Source organism: Apodemus sylvaticus, chromosome 15 (genome assembly GCF_947179515.1).
Source record: "Apodemus sylvaticus chromosome 15, mApoSyl1.1, whole genome shotgun sequence".
Lineage (NCBI taxonomy): Eukaryota > Metazoa > Chordata > Mammalia > Rodentia > Muridae > Apodemus > Apodemus sylvaticus.
In genome coordinates, this window is record NC_067486.1 from 5676893 (window position 1) to 5696580 (window position 19688).

A 19688-nucleotide genomic window follows, 5' to 3' on the forward strand; every position below is an offset into this window, starting at 1 on the left:
TTTTTCTCCTTATTTTTCTCCTGCTCTACCCTTTGGTTGTGCCTCTTTAGGCCTGTCCCATTTTCCCTTGGCTGTAGAACCAAAGGACCAGGAGAACATGAGAGTGGCTGGGTTCTGCTTGCTGCCTGTTTGCTTGAGGGAAAGCCCTGTAAGGGTGCACGGTGCCTCTGTCCTGAGAAACTGCAGGAGGAGCCCCGATGGTTGAGGATGTGAGCTGGCTTACAGATGCATGCACGGAAAATTACATTCATAGAAGAAAAAAAAGCTGGTTTGGGTTGAAAAGATGGCTGCTTAGAGGTAAGAGGACTGGCTGCTATTTTAGGGTTCAGTTCTTAGCAGCTACACCAGGAACCTCCCAACCACCTGTCACTCCAGCTTCAGGGATCCCGCCTCCTTTTCTGTCCTTCGTGTGCCCATAGCACAGAGAAAAGACAGACAAACCAAGAGTGAGAGAGACAGACAGACAGACAGACCAAGAGAGAGAGACAAAGAGAGACACAGAGACAGAGAGACATAGAAAAAAAGACAGACAGACACACATAGAGAGAGAGGGAGGGATAGGGAAAAGAGAGACAGACAGAGAAAGACAGAGAGATGGAGAAAGATAAAGAGACAGAGGGGGGAGCAGGAGACAGAGAGACAGGATAGTGACAGACAGAGAGACAGAGGAGACAGAGAGCAGGGGACCACCCGTGTTGCTGGCCTTGGCTGATGATCTAAGAACTAGCACTCTTACATTGCTTGGCTGTCCAGGGAGGACAAGGCAGGAATAATCTTCTTCATTCTCATCTTAGTAGTAGTAGGCCACATCTCAGTAGCACTCTAAAACTAGCTACAGATCACGTTGACTTTGTCGCTTGCCTGAGGTTGTACCCAATTCTCCTGCCTCACAGCTGCCACAGAGTGCCCACTGTGAAGGATGGTGCTACGTTTGACCACATCTTGGGTTTCTGTCTCCATGATGTGTTCTTCCCCATCACGGTCTTTGCCCGTCAGGCCCACCCCGCACGCCTTGAACAGCTTAGAGTAAGCCAGACACGAAACAACTCCCTGTCCCGAGGACGGATACCACAGACTCACCCAGCAACTGGTTGGCTGGGTGTTGTTTTTCCAAAACTGGGGCCTCGTTCCCTTTGTTATCCTTTTCAGAATGTCTGGCTGGGTTTGCAGAGGGTTCTGTGATGTCGTCCTCTCTGCTGAACTTCAATCTAATCCCGCGTGGCCTTTATCATGTTCTATTTTAAAAATACTGGCTATGTCGAGACAATCGCCTGCTGTAACATTTACCCTTTAAAGCACAACCAAGTGATTTTTCCAATATACAAGGAGCCGGGCAGACATCCCCACGATCAGTTTTAGTCGTGACTCATTCTCAGTCACTCCTGTTTCTCTCCCATCAGTCCCTGGCAGCCACCGATTATTCTGCCTCTGTGTATTTGCCTAATCTGGACATTTCACACATGTCATTCATCGTGTGAGTGGCTTCTTTCATTAGCATCATGTCTCCGAGGTCCATCATGGGGCTGACAATGTTAATTCTTTTTCCCTTCGATCCTTTCTTGCTGCAGGCGTGCTCCAGGTGCATCCATTCACAGGCCGCGCCAGGTCTTTGCATGAATAACAGCCACTCGAACACCAATGCCAGGAGCTGTCATCTGCGGTCCATGTGGTGTGACTGCATACTTTTATTGTTCTTTGTATTATACGTAGAAGAAGAACTTCTGGGTCACATGCTAACTCGAGATTTTCGTTTCCAGGAGACAGGCCTAAGACAGGTCCATTCCTCCCTATCTTCACACCCTCAGAGCTTTGTGAATTATTTCTTCTCTTCAATTCACAAGGGCATCATAACGACCCCAGGGCCTCACACGAGGCATACTTTGAATAAATCACAGCTCTAGCGGGGTGTACATTTTATGATAATAGCTCCACTTCCTGACTAGATGCTGTGCCTACTTTAGGAGAAAGCACAGACCTACCTCAACATCCCACTAAGAAGTTAACTGCAGAAGCAGAGGTACCATTTACTGAGAACAATCTGAATTCTTCCCCATATGACCTCATTTAATTAGAAAGAAGGGATCTGCCTCACTCTGCAGGTAATTAACAGACAGGAGGAACTCACATAGCTGCTCTCACTCTGCTGAGCTGGCTGTCGGGCATAGCACTCACTTGAGGTTCTGTTTCCCATGATGAATCCCCCCAGAACAATCCCGTGATGAACACCCCAGTGTCTTGCCTCATCTCCTACTGCCTTGGTTCTCCACCTTCCCAAAGCTGCGACCCTTTAACACAGTTCCTCAGATTGTGGCAACCCTCAACCAGAAAATAGGTTTGTTGTTGCTACATTGTAACTACGATTTTGCTGCTGTTACAAATGGTCATCTAAAAATGATATTTAGGACATCTATAAGCAATACCTGTGAAGGGTTGTTGGCCCTCGAAAAGGGTCAAGACCCACAGGCTGAGATCCACTGTCCTACTGCACACAATGGTTTAAATAAGAAGCGTCTCCTATGGTCTCTGGCACTTAAATATTGGTCCCCAGTTGGTGGTACTGTTTGGGGAAGTGTAGGAAGTTTGGCTTTACCGGAGGAAGTGAGCCTCTGGGGGTGGGCTTGATAGCATACAGGCTCACCCTGTTTCTGGTTCGCTGTCCCTGCTTCATGGTTGTGGTTGAGATCTGATCTCCCAGCTTCTGGCTCCAGCTGCCATGCCTAATACTCACCCACCTCAATGGACTCCTATCCCTCTGGGACCCTATATCGAACTCTAATAAACTCTAAATTGCCTTGGTCATGGTATTTTATCACAGTAACAGAAAAGTAATTGATACACATGGCTTTTTTTTCTTGAGATACTAAAGCAGAAAGGAAAATTTTTAGAGAAAAGAGGCAGCCAGCAGGATTAGAGAAAGTGCATGAGGGAGTTCAATGGGAGAGAGATGTGAGTAAAATATAGAGATATCTGTATATACACACAAATACATGATATATGTATGAAAATGATTATTGAAACCCACTTATTTTTGTGCTAAAATGTTTCTAATTATCTAAAAATTGGACAGTGACATAATGACTAATACGTTGAACTGTAAACATAAGACCATAGGACGGTGTTATTTAAATCTTATTTGTGATTCCGCGTAATATGCACTAAATACCTAATCACTGCTAATGTCTACTGAACACAGCCTCTAACTAGATTTAGTTTAAGTCCTCCAAAGTTGGCTGTGTGTTTCCAACGTCGCCGCATGGGAACGGCAGAAACGCTGCCTCCCGGGTTACCGTCCTGTCCTGCAGGCTAGCACCCAGTTTGTGTCCTTCAACAGGCACAGACAGCTGTCAGAAGAGCAGAGCTGGCCAGAGGCCTCTGCCCCTAACAAATATGGCCGCTCTGAGGCTTCAGGCTTAGGGCGGCAGAGTGGCTCTCACGTGACAACAATCTTGTCGTGTTATTGGTCTGCTCTATAGGAAGGGCGGGACTTAATAGCCCGAGTGGACCGACCTTAAAGGGAACACGATTGGGCTCTGCGCGAGCTACGACTCGAGGCGGATGGGCTCAGGCTGGCCGCCCCTCCCGCGCGGGGCGGAGGCGGACGGGGCGGGTGCTGAAAGGCGGCGTCCGGGCGCCGCGGTGACCCCGAGAGGGTGAAGCAGGAGCCGGCGGCCGCGGCGCCGAGCCGAGCGGAGCGAGGGAGCCCGCGCCGGGCATGGAGGACGGCGTGGCCGGGCCGCGGCTCGGAGAGATGGCGGAGGCGGTCGAGGCGCGGGCGCCCCGCAGGGTGACTCTGCGGCCCTTCGCGCCCTTCTCCGCGGCTGCCGAGGGGGACGGGGGCGGTGGCGACTGGAGCTTCATCGACTGCGAGATGGAGGAGGTGGATCTGCAGGACCTGCCGAGCGCCACCATCGCCTGCCACCTGGACCCGCGCGTGTTCGTGGACGGCCTGTACCGGGTGAGGAGCGGGCGGCCGTCGGGGCGGAGGGTGGACACTTGTTGCGGGGCGCGGCCGGGGCGGGGATGGGCCGTAGCCCTGCTTCAGGGGTCGCTAGCTCTGGAGGCGGACTTCTTTTTGCACCGCCTACATAGTCCAGATCGTGTTCTACCAGATCACTGAAGATTTGAAATCAATTCCTCTTCCCCAGTGCCATGGTCGGTTGCTCACACCTGCCCCCTCTCCTTCCCAGGATGTCAAATTTGTGTGGATTTGGGCGAGGAAGGAATAACTCCCAATGTATTGAGTGTCCCTGCTGGTGGCATGTCACCCTTCTAAGAGATTAAATATTCTAAAGGCTTAGGAAAGGCTTTCCCTCAACACCATTCAACCAAAACTGGCCAATCAACCGCAAGATAATGAGCAACCAGGATCCTCACCCAAACACTGGCTTTTCTTCCAATAGTGCAGATTGAGAATGCAGAGTGTAGTCTATTTGTGAACAGTGAATCACGTCTGTTTCTTCCTTCCTCCCAATGAATGAGGAGCACCCCTCCACTATCTAGTAAATGCAGGGCAGGGGCTAAACCCCCCAGGGGCCAGGAACAGCTCTCTTGGCCACTAGAGGTGATAATTCATCCAGTTCTTGCCCTAAAGGCAGAAATGCAATTTTATTCTCTGCTGTATCTTCGGATCCCAGAACAGCCTCACAACACAATCTTAATAAATGTTGAAATGAGCGGCTGGCCAGGTGGGCAGAGCCTTAGGCAGTGCTGTTCTGGGATATCAGGCACACCGGCAAGTGCAGTCTCACTATGAACTGATCCTGCTTCACACAAACAGAGAGAGCCTGAGATCCCTAAAGGGGGTTTGAAGTGCTGGCCAAAGCTAAGCCCGCAGAGAGAGACGGAAAGCCCCTGAGCTGGGTGTGACAATTGTTGCTCTACCCAGGATGTCCTGAAGCATGCATGGCCATTGTAAATCCTTTCTGAAAGTAAATGGCTGTATAAATTATAAATAACCAAGACACAGTGGTGTCTCACTTGGCAGCGACCTTCAGCTACACTTCATTGGCATGTGGACTCAGTGCCAAGGGCTGAAAGCTTTGCTGACATGTTTGATTGAGGGAAACAGAAAAGGTAAATATCAGATGTAGTGGAAGGCGCTGGCGCTCTAGGAAGGAGGAGGGCTCCGGGAGGCCAGGTCTGAGAAGGAAGGAGTTGGCTGCTGTGCACCCAGTATGCAGCAACGACACTCTGGAAAGAGAAGGTGGAGACTGCTAATGGCCCATGCTGGTTTCAGACTCAGAGGAGGAAGTGGAGCGCTTGCCAGGCTTGTCACTTTCCCAGAACTTGGAACTGGAGGGTGTGGAGACCTTAGGGAGGAAGCACATGAGGGAGGTGCTCTTAAGCACAACCATGCCACTGACTCTTGGATACTAAAATCCACACATGGCCAAGTTTCCTATGTAAAACAGTAGGTGCTTGCATATAGCATATGTGTAATATAGCATATGCCTAATATAGCATTTACATAATATAGCATATGCCTAATATAGCATATACATAATATAGCATATGCATAACCTCCCATATGCTTTAAGTCAACTCTAGGCCACTTAAGATTGTAAATGTGTACAAATAGTTGTTATACTGTTTTTTGTTCTTTGTTTTTTTAATGGCAAGAAGGCAAGGTATATGCCTGTTTTTGCTAATGCAGCTTTTCTTTATGAAAAAAAAAAAAAGATTCTATATTGCCCAAACCTGTGCTTGTGCAACCTGAAGGTACTGAGGGCTGGCAGAAGAGAGAGATATCGCACGGGATGTGAAAGAGAATCAGGTAGTAGCAACAGGTGGTAGGTCCTTACAGGGTTGCACACTGGCGGCTCAGGATATTTGACCTCGGAACTGTCTAACTGGGCAGGCCTCAGGAGTTCCACAGGAGGTATCCAGGCCAGTAGCCAGGAGCAGCAGTTAGAAGCTGGATCGAGGAGGGGAAGCAGTGTGGCTGGAACCCCTGTGAGGAACTACCTGCGAGTGCATAGATCTGAAGATGTGGAGTTGAGGTGCTGAAGCTCACAGGAAGGAGCCTGGCTTTCCCTGATCCACGGAGCCCACGCCAGATCCACGGACAGGGTCTGGAGGAGGGCCATGGGCACAGTGTGGGTACAGAAAGTTCCTTCATGGGCAGTCAGTGCAAGGGGCCTCGGGTGGCCCCTGCAAAGGCTGACTGGATCCTTAGGGAGAGTTTTATGTCTAGAATCCAAAGGAATAGCAATGTTGGTGTGTGATGCCAGGGTGGTAAGGGCTGGGAGGGGCTCGGGTGAGGGCTGAGGGGTAGAGTGCTGGGCTGCAGGGGTCTGCAGAGTGGCCAGGGAAGGGTCTCCAGAGGGCTACACTCAGACATTACTCTAACTTCAGAGTTGGGTGGAAAATATCCCCCAGGGAAGGAAGATGGGTGGGGGACGCAGGCCAGGGAGCTTGTCAGGTGGCTGGAAAGGAGAGTCCTTAGTGCAGAGGCATGGTATTGAAGGAGACAGACGCACCTCCACCTTGAGGGCTGGAGCTTCAGTGATGCAGACATAATGGTGCCAGTCCCCAGGGCCAATAGCTCCACACAGGAAGAAAACTTAACAAAACTGCCATCGTGGTAGGTCATTGGTAGGCCTTCCAGCAAGCTGATCATTTCTCAGCTAGAACCATCTGTCTGAGTGAGAAAGTGCGGCTTTGGCGTTCCAGCCTACCACCTGCGTGTGGGTCACCTTTAGACTGTAGATTGAAAATGTGTCTGCTGGGCTGGAGAGATGGCTCAATGGTTAAGAGCACTCTGACTGCTCTTCCAGAGGTCCTGAGTTCAAATCCCAGCAACATGGTGACTCACAGCCATCTGTAATGAGATCTGACTCCCTCTTCTGGTGTGTCTGAAGACAGCTACAGTGTACTTACATATAATAATAAATACAATAAGAAAAAAAGAAAATGCGCCTGCTGCTTTTGGAGGCGGGACAGCAGAGGGGTAAGAGGTAGCTGCTAGAGTCTCCTAGTATCATGGCGGATCCTTGTGGATCTGCCACCGGAGGGATCAGATTTTAATAAGGTTTACAAGATTAGGTTTTAGTTGTTGCACCCAGAAATTGAGGTACCATTGTTTCTGAACTAAATTTGTGTTGTGTTTTCCTTCACATGGGGTGGTTCATCTGGGTTCAAGAGAGAAAGGCACTGCGGCCAAGAGTGGGTTTGCCAGATGTGCGTGTCGGGGGTGTGGGATTGGGGGAGCACCCTCTTAAGAGGCAAAGGGTAAGGGGTTGGGGTGAAGAACTCTGAGAGGGGGAATTTGGAAGGGGGGACCACATTTGGAATGTAAATAGATAAAATAATGTAATAAAAAATAAAAATGATACCTATTAAAAAAAAGACGATGAAGAAAAAAGAAAATGTGTCTGCTTCAGGTAGACCGTGGCTACCCTTGGAGTGGGTATGATTGCAAAGCCGTGAGAGTCCTTAGAGCTGATGTCCTCCTTCTAACCACACTGAAGGGCCGGCCACCTATAGAAAAGCTCATTACCTATGTCTCTCCTGATCCTGTAACCTTAATCCTATAATCTTAAGTGAAAAGAAGAAACAGACCTGATCTACTCATTTGAGAATTCCAGAAACTGTTAAAACTAGTAACAATCTGAAGTGTGAGATTTGCTTGTAGTAAAACATGTTATTAAGTGTCTATATAAAAAACTATCAGTATTAATCTAAGGTAATCTTACTAGAGAAATTCATACTGTTACAAGTTAGAGGAAACCTTTATTAATATCTGGGTATTTTCTACTGGGCAAATATCTGCCTGGCACACTGTTTTCCTAGCTGCTCCTTCTAGGAACAGTTGTACTTAGAAAGCAAAGCTGTGTTTCGAACCAGTGCTCCCCTGTGCTTGGGGCCGTTGGCTCTGGGTAGCTGGTTCCCTTTGCTCAGCCGTGACCAAGCTAACCGGCAGTTTCAGAGTCCCCGGTTGGCTTCCAGGAGGCAGAGCTACAGGCAGTTGCAGAAACACACACTTTCATTGGTCATCTCAAACACGGGCGCGTAATTGGTGGGTACAGCTTTACCCGAAGGCTGTGTCAGAATCTGCTGTCAGGAAATCATATGTAGTCTATCGTTTCTACTGAACACACATTTCTTTACAACATGACTGTGATTTGTGGTAACTCTTTCTATAATTTTCTTTTAATAACATGTACTCTGATCTGCGTAAAAGGACCTTAAGTAAGAGTTCTAACTTCTCTACGTATGTGCCCCTCCCCCAAAGGGGAGATTCAAACGGTACCTGTAACCTGGAATCTGTTTGAAAAACTGTGTGTGTGTATGTGTGTGTGTGAGAGAGAGGGGGGGGGAGGGAGGGAAGGAGGGAGAGAGAGAGAAAGAAAATGAGAATAAGAGAATATAAGCCTGTGGCGTCAGGGAACCTTTTGGGAAGCATCTCTCCTCCCACGCTGTGTTTGAGGCAGGAGCTCTCGCGTCTCTGATGCTTTGCAGACCTCCAGCCAGTTGGCCGGAAAGCCTCCACGTGCTTCCCCTGTAGGAGCCGCAGGGTTAGATGTGAGCCAGTGCGCCTGGTTTCTTCACACCGGTTCTGGGGCTCAAAGTCGTTTGATTGCATGTAACAAGCATTTACCTACGGAGCCAGCTACCTCATCACCCCTCCCCCAGCCCCTGGAATCCCAGGGGAGATTTGAAAAATCCCCTTGTCCGCTGCCACTCCAAACTAATTCCATTCTCAGGCGTGGGAGCTGGGAATGGCCTGTGGGTGGTTCTCTTCGTCAAGACTGAGAAGCAGTGCCTCCTGCTCAGCTAGAAGGGCTTTGGGTCTTAGCTTCTGCTTATATGTCAGTGCAAAGGAGCTACAGCAGGGGTATTGTCTTTTGCTTGATACCTGGGCTCCACAGTGAGTTGTGGTCCAATGTGACCCGTGTGTGTGTGTGTGTGTGGGGGGGGTGTGGGTAAAGGTAGTGGGAGAAAGAAAGAGGCACTGCGGGATTTAAAGAGAATGCTGAGTAACTGGTCCCACGCCCAAGCATATATCCAGCCTGCCTGCGCCTTGATTTCTTCTAGTAATGGAGGTCAGGTTCTGGACCTGAGGTTCTCTTTCCTTGCTAGTGAGTGACTTTGAAGCCTAAGCAGGATTATGGCTAATCGGGAGGGCCTACTGTGTTTAGGAAGTGGTGTTTAATTAGGAAGCCCCAGTTTAAGGATTCCTTCCTTTTACCCTTATATTCTCTCCCCAAGGACAGACCGTGGACTTGTTGTATGCAAGTCTACATTCAGTGGGAAGTTGTTGGTTGGTATGTTTTGGGCTCCGGAGTAGCAGCCAGTGTCCACAACTTCCACTCCAAGACGGAACATCCCCAGCCACATTTCTGCCTGTTTATATCCAAGTCAGTCCATGTAGCATGCTGGGAATGTGGCATCCTGGCTGGAGAGGAAGCCTTGGGAGTCCAGGTGGTTTCAGGCCTTTCTCACGGTTCAGCCTATCGTGGGGCAAAGCTGTGTTCTCCCAGACGTACTCAATCTTGGTAAAGTTTCCCCTGCCGTGGTTTGGCTTCAGGTGTGGTAGGTTCAGCTTATTTGGAATGCTGTTTTAATCCGTTAAATCCCACATTAAATAGGTGTAAGGTTTAGTAGAGAGTTTACACACTCTTCCCTTGATTTAGAATTTCTGACCCTTTACAAAGTGAGATGCTTTTTATAGCCACACTCTGTTTTCCTTTCTTACTTTTTTATAGTCTTCTTCCCACCCCACTCCCCAACAAATCAGTCTACCACAGATCTTAATAACAGCACTCTTCATAGCTGAAGCCACAACTACAGACTCTTCAAGCCTCACAGGACAGTTACATAAGGTGGCAGAGAAATAGGCTTCGTGACAGAGCAGGAGAGTTGGGGGGGGGGGAGTGTTGCCTCCTGTGTTTGTGGCTCAGGTTGTGCCCTTCTTTTAAAAACTGTGACCAGAAAACACAATCTACTCCTGAGTACAGTCCATGAGGGGCTGGTTTGCTTAGCTCTGTGAATCTTTGCTCCCATGCAGTGGCACATGTGCCTGTGTGTAGCATAGACCCCTGGGCTATTTATGTGTCGTGCAGTCACTAAGATCCATTTCCAGAGCTGTGGGGAGTTCTAGCCCTTTGAAATCCAATTCTGTTGTACGAGGCAATTTTTCCCTTTGTAAATATTAGTGACTATCAGAATCTGCAGATGCGGAGGTGACAAGAAGGGAGCCATGTTCTGGACACAGGAGATGATAAAAATGTTCCGTGTGTCAGTGTTAGTCAGGGTTCTGCTCTGCAGGGAACAGAACCATCCCTGAGACCAGATGTCTCAGCAGCCCCAGTCTGGTGCTGGAGTCACGGGGCGGTCCTAGAGAGATGCCGGCTGGTTTTCAGTCTACATTGGAATCCCAAAGAAGTGGATTCTCACACCCGTGAAAGAATGGGTCAGGATAGGTAAGCCTGTCTGTGAGTGTGAGGGCAAGAAGACAGGAAGCACAGGCTTCCTTCTTCTGTGGCTGGAGAGATGGCTCAGTGGTTAAGAGCACTGCCTGCTTGTCCAGAGATCCTGAGTTCAGTTCCCAGCAACTACATGGTGGCTCACAACAGTCTGTCATGGGATCTGATGCCTTTTTCTGGTGTGTCTGAAGATAGCTGTAGCATGTATTCATACATATAAAATAAATAAACTTTTTTTTTTTAAAAAAAATGAGGGCCACCACCGGAAGGTATGGCCTAGACCTAGGGTGAGTCTCCCACCTGAGATGATCCAAGCAAGACAAGTCCCTCGCAGGCACTCCCGGCTGCTAGGGTTTTAGTTAATCCCAGATGTAGTGTTGCTGACAGCCAAGGGCATCCATCACTGTATATCTTGGGGAAACCAAATACATCAAAATGTAGGACCAGGCACCATCAGAGCTGAGAGCATCAGGGTAAGGCACTGCTTCCTGAAGTCTAAAAGTCAGTCTCTGGAAATCCTGTCATGGCCGGTCCACACGGAGGCAGTGTAGCCTAGCAGTTAAGAGCACATTCACCCACCTGTCTTAGTTTTCCTGTCTGTGAAATGGGGATACTGATAGTAGTTATGGAAGGGGAAAAAAACCCAAAAAGAATAGGTGACTTGGATCTAGCAAAAGGGCATTGTATCCCTTTTCAAGTGCTGTGTTACAAAGTTACCTAACACTTAGTGAGCTAACAGGGCATGGTTGTGGGATCCGGGCTGAGCTTAGCACAAAGCTGTGGTCGACATCACCTCCAGTCTCACAAGAAGACTGGCACGGGGGATCTTCTGTGACTGCTCCTGGGAACCTCAGTCCTTTGATGGCTGAAGACTAGAGGTGTCTTTAGTTCCTTGCCTCTTGAGCCTCGCCACAGGGCAGCTCACAGCATGGCCGCTGGCTTCCTTCAGAGCAGGAGAGAAGCCACCGTTCCGCCCTGAGTCGCCACATGAGAGCCATACTGTGCTGTTCTTCTAGGAGTGAGGCACAAGGACAGGTTTGGCTTAGGATTTACCCTCTATTTCCCTAATCTTAGAATTTCTGAACCTTAAATAAAGGTGATAGCATACAGATACCGTTATACAAGGCACTAGTGTTGGGGATGGGACACCAGAACCTGAGACAGGCCACCTAGCAGCACCACAGTGAGACCTTTGGCGTCCTCTTTATTTACTGTTAGACTTCAGAAAGAACATGGTGGCCTTGAACTCGCCACGTAGCGGAGACCAACCTTAGATTCCTGATTCTCCTGCCTCCAGTCCCCAGGTGCTGGGACATCAGGTGCGCACCACCACCCCTGTTGGGTTGTCGTAGTTTTGTGTGTCTTGTTATTAGAATAAGCCTTTTAGACTTCTTCGAATGCTTAGAAATGTTTACCAGAGCTGCCTTGAACTGGGGCTTGCTGTGGAGAGCTTTTGCTTGTTACGCACAGGACCCCAAGTCCAAGCCCCAGCACAGATGCAAAAGATAACTTCGTAAGGTTTCCTTGACCTTTTCCTTTGAGTTCAGCACCAGGAGGAAATTACTTTTACATTTACATTACTTTTACATGCCTCCACAGCTTACATAAATTGCCTAGTTGGTGCGTGCTAGCTGCAGTGTGGAGCACCTGAGCAGCAGAAGCTGTCATGCAGGTTCTGGGGGCCAGAGCCATTTAATGGCCACTGCGCCCTGACATGTTCTGGAGGCCAGAGCCGTTGATGGCCACCGCGCCCTGACATGTTCTGGGAGCCAGAGCTGTCGATGGCCACCGCGCCCTGACACGGCTGACCCCAGAGCGTGAGCAGGCTCAGGCCTGGTTAACTTGGAGGGAGAAACTGAGCCCCCTCTGGCTTGGGAAGGCCGAGTCCTTTCCCTTCCCTTGCTAATTTCAGCAGGCAAGGTATGACATTTTCAGTGCAATCGTAGTTAGCCCAGTAGAAAGAGGTATTTGAGGTTGGCCTGAATTTAGAATTAGAAGACAAACATGTTATTTAGTTCAGAGAGCTAATTTTGGAGGTTTTTCCACTCAAGATGACAGTGCCTTTCCTTACTTATCGTGGCATTAGTCTGCTTGGGTTCCCTTCCCAAACACCACAGCGCCAGGTCAGGTGACTTCACAGCTCAGAGCCTCCACGGCTGGGATCAGGGTGAAGGGTCTCTCCTTGGCCTGCAGAGGGCGCCTTCTTACTGTGTCCTCACAGGGTCTTTGCTGCATGTATGTGGACAGGGAATGGAGGCTTCTTATAAGGACAGGTAAAGACAGGAAGGCCTGGCCATTAGCTCATGAATGAATTACTTTCTTGGGGGCTTATCCCCCAGTACAGCCACACTGCTGTTATGTCTTCAGCATGTAAGTTTAGTAGAAAGGGGAAGGGCAGAAACATGTAGTCCCTCATTACCAGCCTTCCCATTCCTAGTTAGTCCTTCTAACAAGTGCATCATGGATACCATCTGTACCACACACGTCGTTTCCCTTCCTAAGAACTCTGTGAAAGGAGCACCGTTGTTCTCACCCCTGTGGCTCAGCTGGTTCAGGCTCTCAAATCCCAGGTCTCCCAGTCACCGGTCAGTCTCCCGGTCACCGGTCAGTCTCCCAGTCACCGGTCAGTCTCCTGGCTGGAATCATTGGTCCATGCTTCCATCCATCCTTCACTGAGTCTGAAGTCCTTGATACTTACCCTTGTCCAGTGGGACGGCATCACATTGAAACCCCAGGGAGTTCTGTGAAGGACGTGGTGGTTTCGTATGTAAGGTGTGGATTGACAAGTCACAGCTCTTGTGCGCTTCACGGTGTCTTTACTCTGAACAGATGTTGTTGGGCAATCCTGGTGGGTCAGGCACAGTGGCAGCCGTTACGTTAATCTCCAAGCTGACTGATACCCAGCCAGCGGAGCCAGGCAGACCTGGGTCCACTGTTCATCCAGCCACTCATTCGGCACGTTCATTCAACAAGCGTTTATTGGGTACCACTCACACTTTGCATTACTTAGTTCAAGCCTAGCCATGGGGACTCAGACAAATCCTGCCCACCCTCAGTGGCCAAAAAGACCACCTTAATCTCTATCAAAAGTCTAGGAAAGTCCATTTAAGGCGTCCCACTGCCCCCAGACAGTTAACACCTCTCCTTTCAAATCCCAAGACATAAGACATTAGTTTTCGATGTTGTTCACGCCATGAAAATGATGCATCGGTTGAGTTACTCTGTGTCCAAGCTTTGTCTACTTGCTGTCAGTTGAACAGGTTAGACCGGAGCGTCTGAGGGCTCCAAAGCAGTGTGCTAGTCTCCCTGTGGCTGCCATAGACTACCGCCCCGCCTTCTGCTCCCCAAACCCACGGTCCAGACTTCCCCCAAGCAGCATTTGCTCGGGATGAGATGGCTCCAGTCAGTCTAGCTGTGCTCTTCGCAGGTCCTCCACCGTGTCTTACACGTTACTTTGTGGCTGAAGGAGGCTGTCTCTCAGACTCTTAAACTGTATGCTTTTAATGGATTTTGGAAACCCACTTAAAATTAATCTCATGATCTTGCACCATTGAGGATTTAAATGACACCAGCACTGGTCAGTAAATGGTCCAGCCACCATCTGAAGACTTGCCAGAATACTAGAGTGACATTTGTTTTAAGTCTGACAGCGAAGTGTTTTCCAAATGTCACGGCAGTTTTACCTTATTGAGATGATGGCTGGTTCCTGGCTATCTACCTGATTTATGCTCATGTCCCAGAGAAACTAGTTCTCCTCCTCTTCCTCTTCCTCTTTTCTTACTCCTCTTTTTTTTTTTTTTTTTTTTTTTTTTTTTTTGAGATGAAGTCTCACTGTTAGCCAGTGTGGCGTCCGGCTCCTGACCCCAGACGACTCTTGCTTCAGCCTCCCGAGTGGCCAGGACTACAGGTGCATGCCCCTGCTCTGGGCTAGGGATGTTCTCAGTAACATATCTTTCCCCTTAAGTTTTGGTGGTAAATTATAAAATTAGTAACTCCAAAACTAACTCTAAGTACTTCAGTTTGGTATTGTGTTGCCTGTGCCGCCTCTGTGAGGGTTACGCTCTCCAGTCTTCCTTATAACCTTTTAAGGGCGACACTTTTATCTGCTCATTTTCCAGACAAAGGTGACTTCTCTTTATAAAGTTAATATGCATCATAGAATCTTCTAGGTTTGGAGATTTGGTTCTGGGGCTCTCAAAGCCCATGTGAAGGAGAGACCTGTGAGCCTTGCCTTGCATTTCTCTGGCGAGTAGCTGAGACCCAGGTAGGTGATGGTGCGGACTCCGGAGTGTTCTCCAGATGTGGGGAGACCCGGGAGCCTACCACAGATCTCCGTTTCCCGGAGATCCACAGATCCTCCGTTTAGAGGACAGGCATCTCGCAGGATGCTGGGAAGCAGAGATTTGCTCCAAATCTGTTCATTGATCACCACCAGGGGGCAGTAACTTCCCCTGTGTTGTCCATGGATGCACTGGGTGGCTGAAGACTGTTCAGGCATGCCTTTCCCTAAAGGAAGGGAAAAGCAGTCACACTCAGAGCCGCAAAGACAAGCTCGCAATTTCAACCTCAAAGGGGAGAGACAGCGTCCCATCTCCTAGCAGGCACCTGGCAAGTGGGAAGGAGACTGGCTTCTGCTTGGTCTCTAAGGTAGGAGAGCAGAGTTTGCCTGAGGGGAAGCCCTCCTAAAGGAGTGACCCTCCCACCCAGCTGGGCCCTGGCACAGGCTTATACAATTTCTTTCTGAAAACTCTGATTTAGTACAACATGAGTGAGAGTGTGCGTGTGCGTGTGCGTGTGTGTGTGTGTGTGTGTGTGTGTGAGAGAGAGAGAGAGAGACGGAGACAGAGAGACAGAGAGAGAGGGAGGGAGGGAGGGAGGGAGGGAGGGAGGGAGGGAGGGGGGATCCTGATCCGAATAGCCAGAATAACTCATTGGGCCTGGGTGTAGCTGTAGGTAGGTCACTTGACTGGGTTCCATGCCAGCTCCATGACCCACAATGAAATAGCAGAGAAATTCTCACTCGTGAAAACAGACACTATTTCAGAGACACTAGGGCATTCTAAGCAGCACACTGGGTCAGGCTCCTAATGATTACTTTAAAAAGGGAAAGCTTATGTCCACGGATAACTCACAGGGCCGTGTACTTAGCTCACTCTCATGGGAGCCCTCCAAGTTCCAGAATTCCCACTGCCCAGACTGCACTGTGACTTCATCTGGGGCTGGGGCTGGATTCTGAGAGGCACAGGGTGGTTTTAGCTTCCTTCATACTTTCTGACCTCATGCGTCTCATCTCAGGTAGGCAGGGTCAGCAGTCTGTAAGACCCGGCAGCTCCTACAAACAGGCCCTCCCCGCCCCCTCAGAGGTTTGGAAAGTGACACAGGGTGCATACATCGCTTCAGGTGCGTAGCTTTCTAGAGTGGGAGAGTCTGAGATAGAGCTTTCCGAGCAGATGTGGAGTCAGGCAGACCGTGGCAGAGGGCTGTGTGTCGGGCAGTGAGCTCTGCACTTGGTGCACAGGACAGCTGGGCAGAGGACGGGATAGCCTGGGGCTCAGAATGGAACTCAGGTGCTCAGGGGTGGTACCTGGATGCCAAGCAGCTCCCCCATTGCATCTGCAGTTTCTCTTGGCTGAAACCAAGACCTGTAACCTGAGGTGCCTGAGGCTGGATTGGGAGCTCTTGTGACTTTGGGATATTTGCATAGGCGTTACCAGTTGAACAGCCTTCAAAATCCAATGAAAGCATTTTGGGTTCTGAGGTTAGGGAGGATCAAGCTGGGTCTAGTGAGAGAGCCACCGGGATGGTGTGTGGGTTGTGCGTGCTCTTTGGGATGCTGTGGGCATGAGAGTGCTCGTGGTGGCACTTGTGATGGCATTGAAGATGGGGACCACATAAACACTGACCCAGTCTCCATCAGGGCTCTCATTGTGACGCCAGTGAGAGTTCCTCCCGGTTCCACATCACTATTGGGTGTCTGTCTCCGCATTCATCTCCAGTCCCTTGTCTCCTCGGCAGGGTCTCCCACACCCGGGCTTCTTGCCGCATAGTTAGCCTGGCTGCTTCTCAGGAGAGCAGGAGGATGGTAAAGATGCACGCAGCCGCGGCTGGGACCCGCGCTTCCTTACACCGGGTGCTTCTGCAGTCAGAGAGGTGCATCTCGGGCCACACCGTGTGGAAAGCCAGAAGCCGAGCCCTGGGACAAGTCAGGCTGAATCCTAACCCTGATTCACCAACCACTGGCTGTGTCGCTTGTGGGGAGTTCCTTACCTGCTCTGTGACAGTCACAGGATGGAAGGAGCCCAGAGAGCACAGAGTAGTGCGGGCGCACAGCGGAGGGGTAGCAGGGTTAGCGCTTTGGTATCGTCAGTATCGAAATGAAACATGACTGGGCCTTTAATGTGTGTGTGTGTGTGTGTGTGTGTGTGTGTGTGTGTCTGTCTGTCTGTCTATCTGTCTGTCTATGTGTGTGTGTCTGTGTGTGTGTCTGTGTATATCCCTGTGTGAGTGTCTGTGTCTGTGTGTGTATCTGTGTCTGTGTGTGTGTGTCTATGTCTGTGTATATCCGTGTGTGTGTGTTATGGAGCACTGGGAGTAAAAACTACCATAAAAATGAAAAATAGCACTCTTTTCCCCTTAGCTAGGGTCTTGCTATGTTAACCCTGGCTAGCCTGGAACTTGCTACTTAGACCAGGCTGGCCTTGAACTCACAGAGGTCTACCCTCTTCTGCCTCCTGAAAGCTGGGATTAAAAACTATCCACAACGCCCAGCAAGTATTGCATTGTGAAATCTATTAAATGGTAACCCTTATTTTCCCATGCCTACCTGCAGCTCTAAGGTGTGTGTGTGTGTGTGTGTGTGTGTGTGTGTGTGTGTGACCTCTAGACACCCAGAACACTGTAAATCTCTTGTCTCTTGTAAATACCCAGATCAAAGTAGTTTGGGGACTTTGTTAAACGGCTATTTAGTAGGAAATGAGCTTCGCCCCAAAGTTGTTTTTCTTAGGAACTGAATCATGTTTTGTTTTGTTTTGTTTTTTTGTCTTTATTTTTTTAAAATCAGGTGCAGAGAACACAGTGGCTTTAGTGGCACCATGAGCAGTGTGGGCAGTAAGAACTACAGATGACAGATCTTCGGGTCTTAGGGGCCCTGCTAACTGGAAGACAAATGCGGATGCTCTGTGGAGAGCTCTCCTTCCCTTCCGTTTTGCCCCCTCCTTCCTTTGGGTCCCTTGCTCTTGTCCACGTCTCCTTTTAGGAGATGGACATCTGTTCAGACCAGCATCTCTGCTGTATCTCCACCCCTGCCAGCCTCTAGCCCCTAGATGGAAGATGGTTGGGTGTCCTTTACCATGTCTGGTCCTTGGAGGGCCAAAGCAGCTGTGATCCTTTTATCTCTGAATGCCTTCCTGGTTTGCATGAGGCCGTTCTGGGGAAGGCCACTCGCTGTCATCGGTGTGTGCCTGCGAAGGTGACTCTGTCATCAGTGGCACTGGCTTCATAATATTCGAGCCTCCCTCCCTGCCCCCTCACTGCAGTCTTAATTAAACTAGTCAGTCTTAAAAGCCCTTCTCATCCCTGCAGCACTGCCGCCTAACAGAGGGGGGCCTTTAACGTAGAGTGATCCATTCTCAGTTCTTGGGGACCCCGTGATTCATCCATCTTCTGGAGACCAGAGAGCACAGCTCATATAAACCGAGTCCCGCAGTTTCCCACCAGCCCTGTGCTGCTGAAGAGCTCACTGGTAGCACCAGGGTGGGATGTCGGGAGAGCCCAGCTCCCCCACACTGTGTGCCCCGTACCAGCCACAGATTATTCCGTTTGTGTAGCTTGCTCTGTAATTACTAAAGTCATTGTAAAACTAAAGCTGCAAGTGTTTACTTAAACTCTGCTTCAGTCTTTCCTCAACTTCTTCCTCAGTGGTGGTGTCTGGGACATGTCATGCGTTGTTTTCATAGGTACTTGAGTCTGGTGGGTAGAGATAAATGCAGGGGCCGTGGCTGTGGGCCGTGTTTACAAGCTGCAGAGTGCTGTGAAGACTGTCTGCTGCCTACCCTTCCACAGTGTGGTGGGCCTGGACTCTGCATTGCTTGGCTGTCTGAGGTTCCACTGGGACATAGCTAGCTCAGACACACCCTGTCCACTTATGAGCAGTCAGCTTCTTTGGGGAAATTTCCCTCCTGCAGTGCTGTGCTCAGCATCCTCCATGAACGTCTGTTTGTGTGTGGGAAGACACTTCTGAGGCGGACGGGGGTGGGGGTGGCTGACTGTTCAGCAGTCCCTGCCAGTTTGCTCTCCGCCGTGTCACTGTATGGATGGCTCTACATTGCCGCTGGCCCTGTGGAATCCTGTCCCTTGTCATTTTGGGTCTTTGACAGATGGAAAAGCGCTTGCTTTAAGTAGCCTGGGCTTACTCAGGAACAGGGTTGGCCGTCTCAGCAGGCTCCTTGGTCACTTGTCACGTTGTCTCTGTAAAAGGTTCTGGCATTTTCTGTTTTTCTGGTGCAGTGTCGTCCCGTGTCTAAGGATTTAAGAGAAGGCTGGCACACTTAGTCTGCAGCCATCTCTGCAGCTGGCCCTTGACTCCCCGGTGACAGCAGCACACAGAGCTCCTTCCTGCCATGTGTCCTACGTCACAGACGTCCAGAGCTTTAGTGCCTGCTTTTCTACTCTGCTACAGGAAGAGCGCTAGTTGTTCATCTGTCACCTGTGGCTTGTCCCCGTAGGCTTGTCTCAGAACCCCTGAGCCCTGGTACTCTCTCTGATTCTGAGCCAGCACTGTGACTGTGCACTGGCGTGGCCTCCTGTTCATAGGACTGATTGTCTCCTGTTTCCCTCTTTGTCCCTTAAATGCATTAAACTAAGAGCTGGGTCAGTGAGATACTGCAGTGGGTAAGGGTACTTGCCACCAAGCTGATGACTGGAGCTCTGTGCCCACAGCGTGCATTCATGTGCATGTGTGCATGTGTGTGTGTGTGTGCGTGCGCGTATGTGTACACACACACATACAAGCATGCATTCACACACATGCATATATACACATACATACATGGAAACACACAAGCATGCACTCACATACATGGAGACATACACATGTACACACACATACAAGCAGAGACACATACATGTGCATCCACGCACACATGCACACATACATATATGTGAGCACACACACATCATGCTATGCACACACATACCCACATACACACTAACTAAATAAATGTAATAAAGAAGGAAAATTAGAGAACTTAACTAATTTTTAAC

General features: G+C 49.6%; 1 protein-coding gene across 1 annotated transcript in view; it reads left to right on the top strand.

Moving 5' to 3' along the window:
- The first annotated feature begins 3525 nt into the window (after positions 1–3525).
- Rcan1 (regulator of calcineurin 1) overlaps positions 3526–19688 on the top strand; it is a 79090-nt gene continuing 62927 nt past the window's right edge. Inside the window, exon 1 of the mRNA XM_052158667.1 lies at positions 3526–3955. Within this exon, the coding sequence (XP_052014627.1) occupies positions 3713–3955 (243 nt within the window). The 5' untranslated portion in view covers positions 3526–3712. The remainder of the gene's footprint in view (positions 3956–19688) is intronic.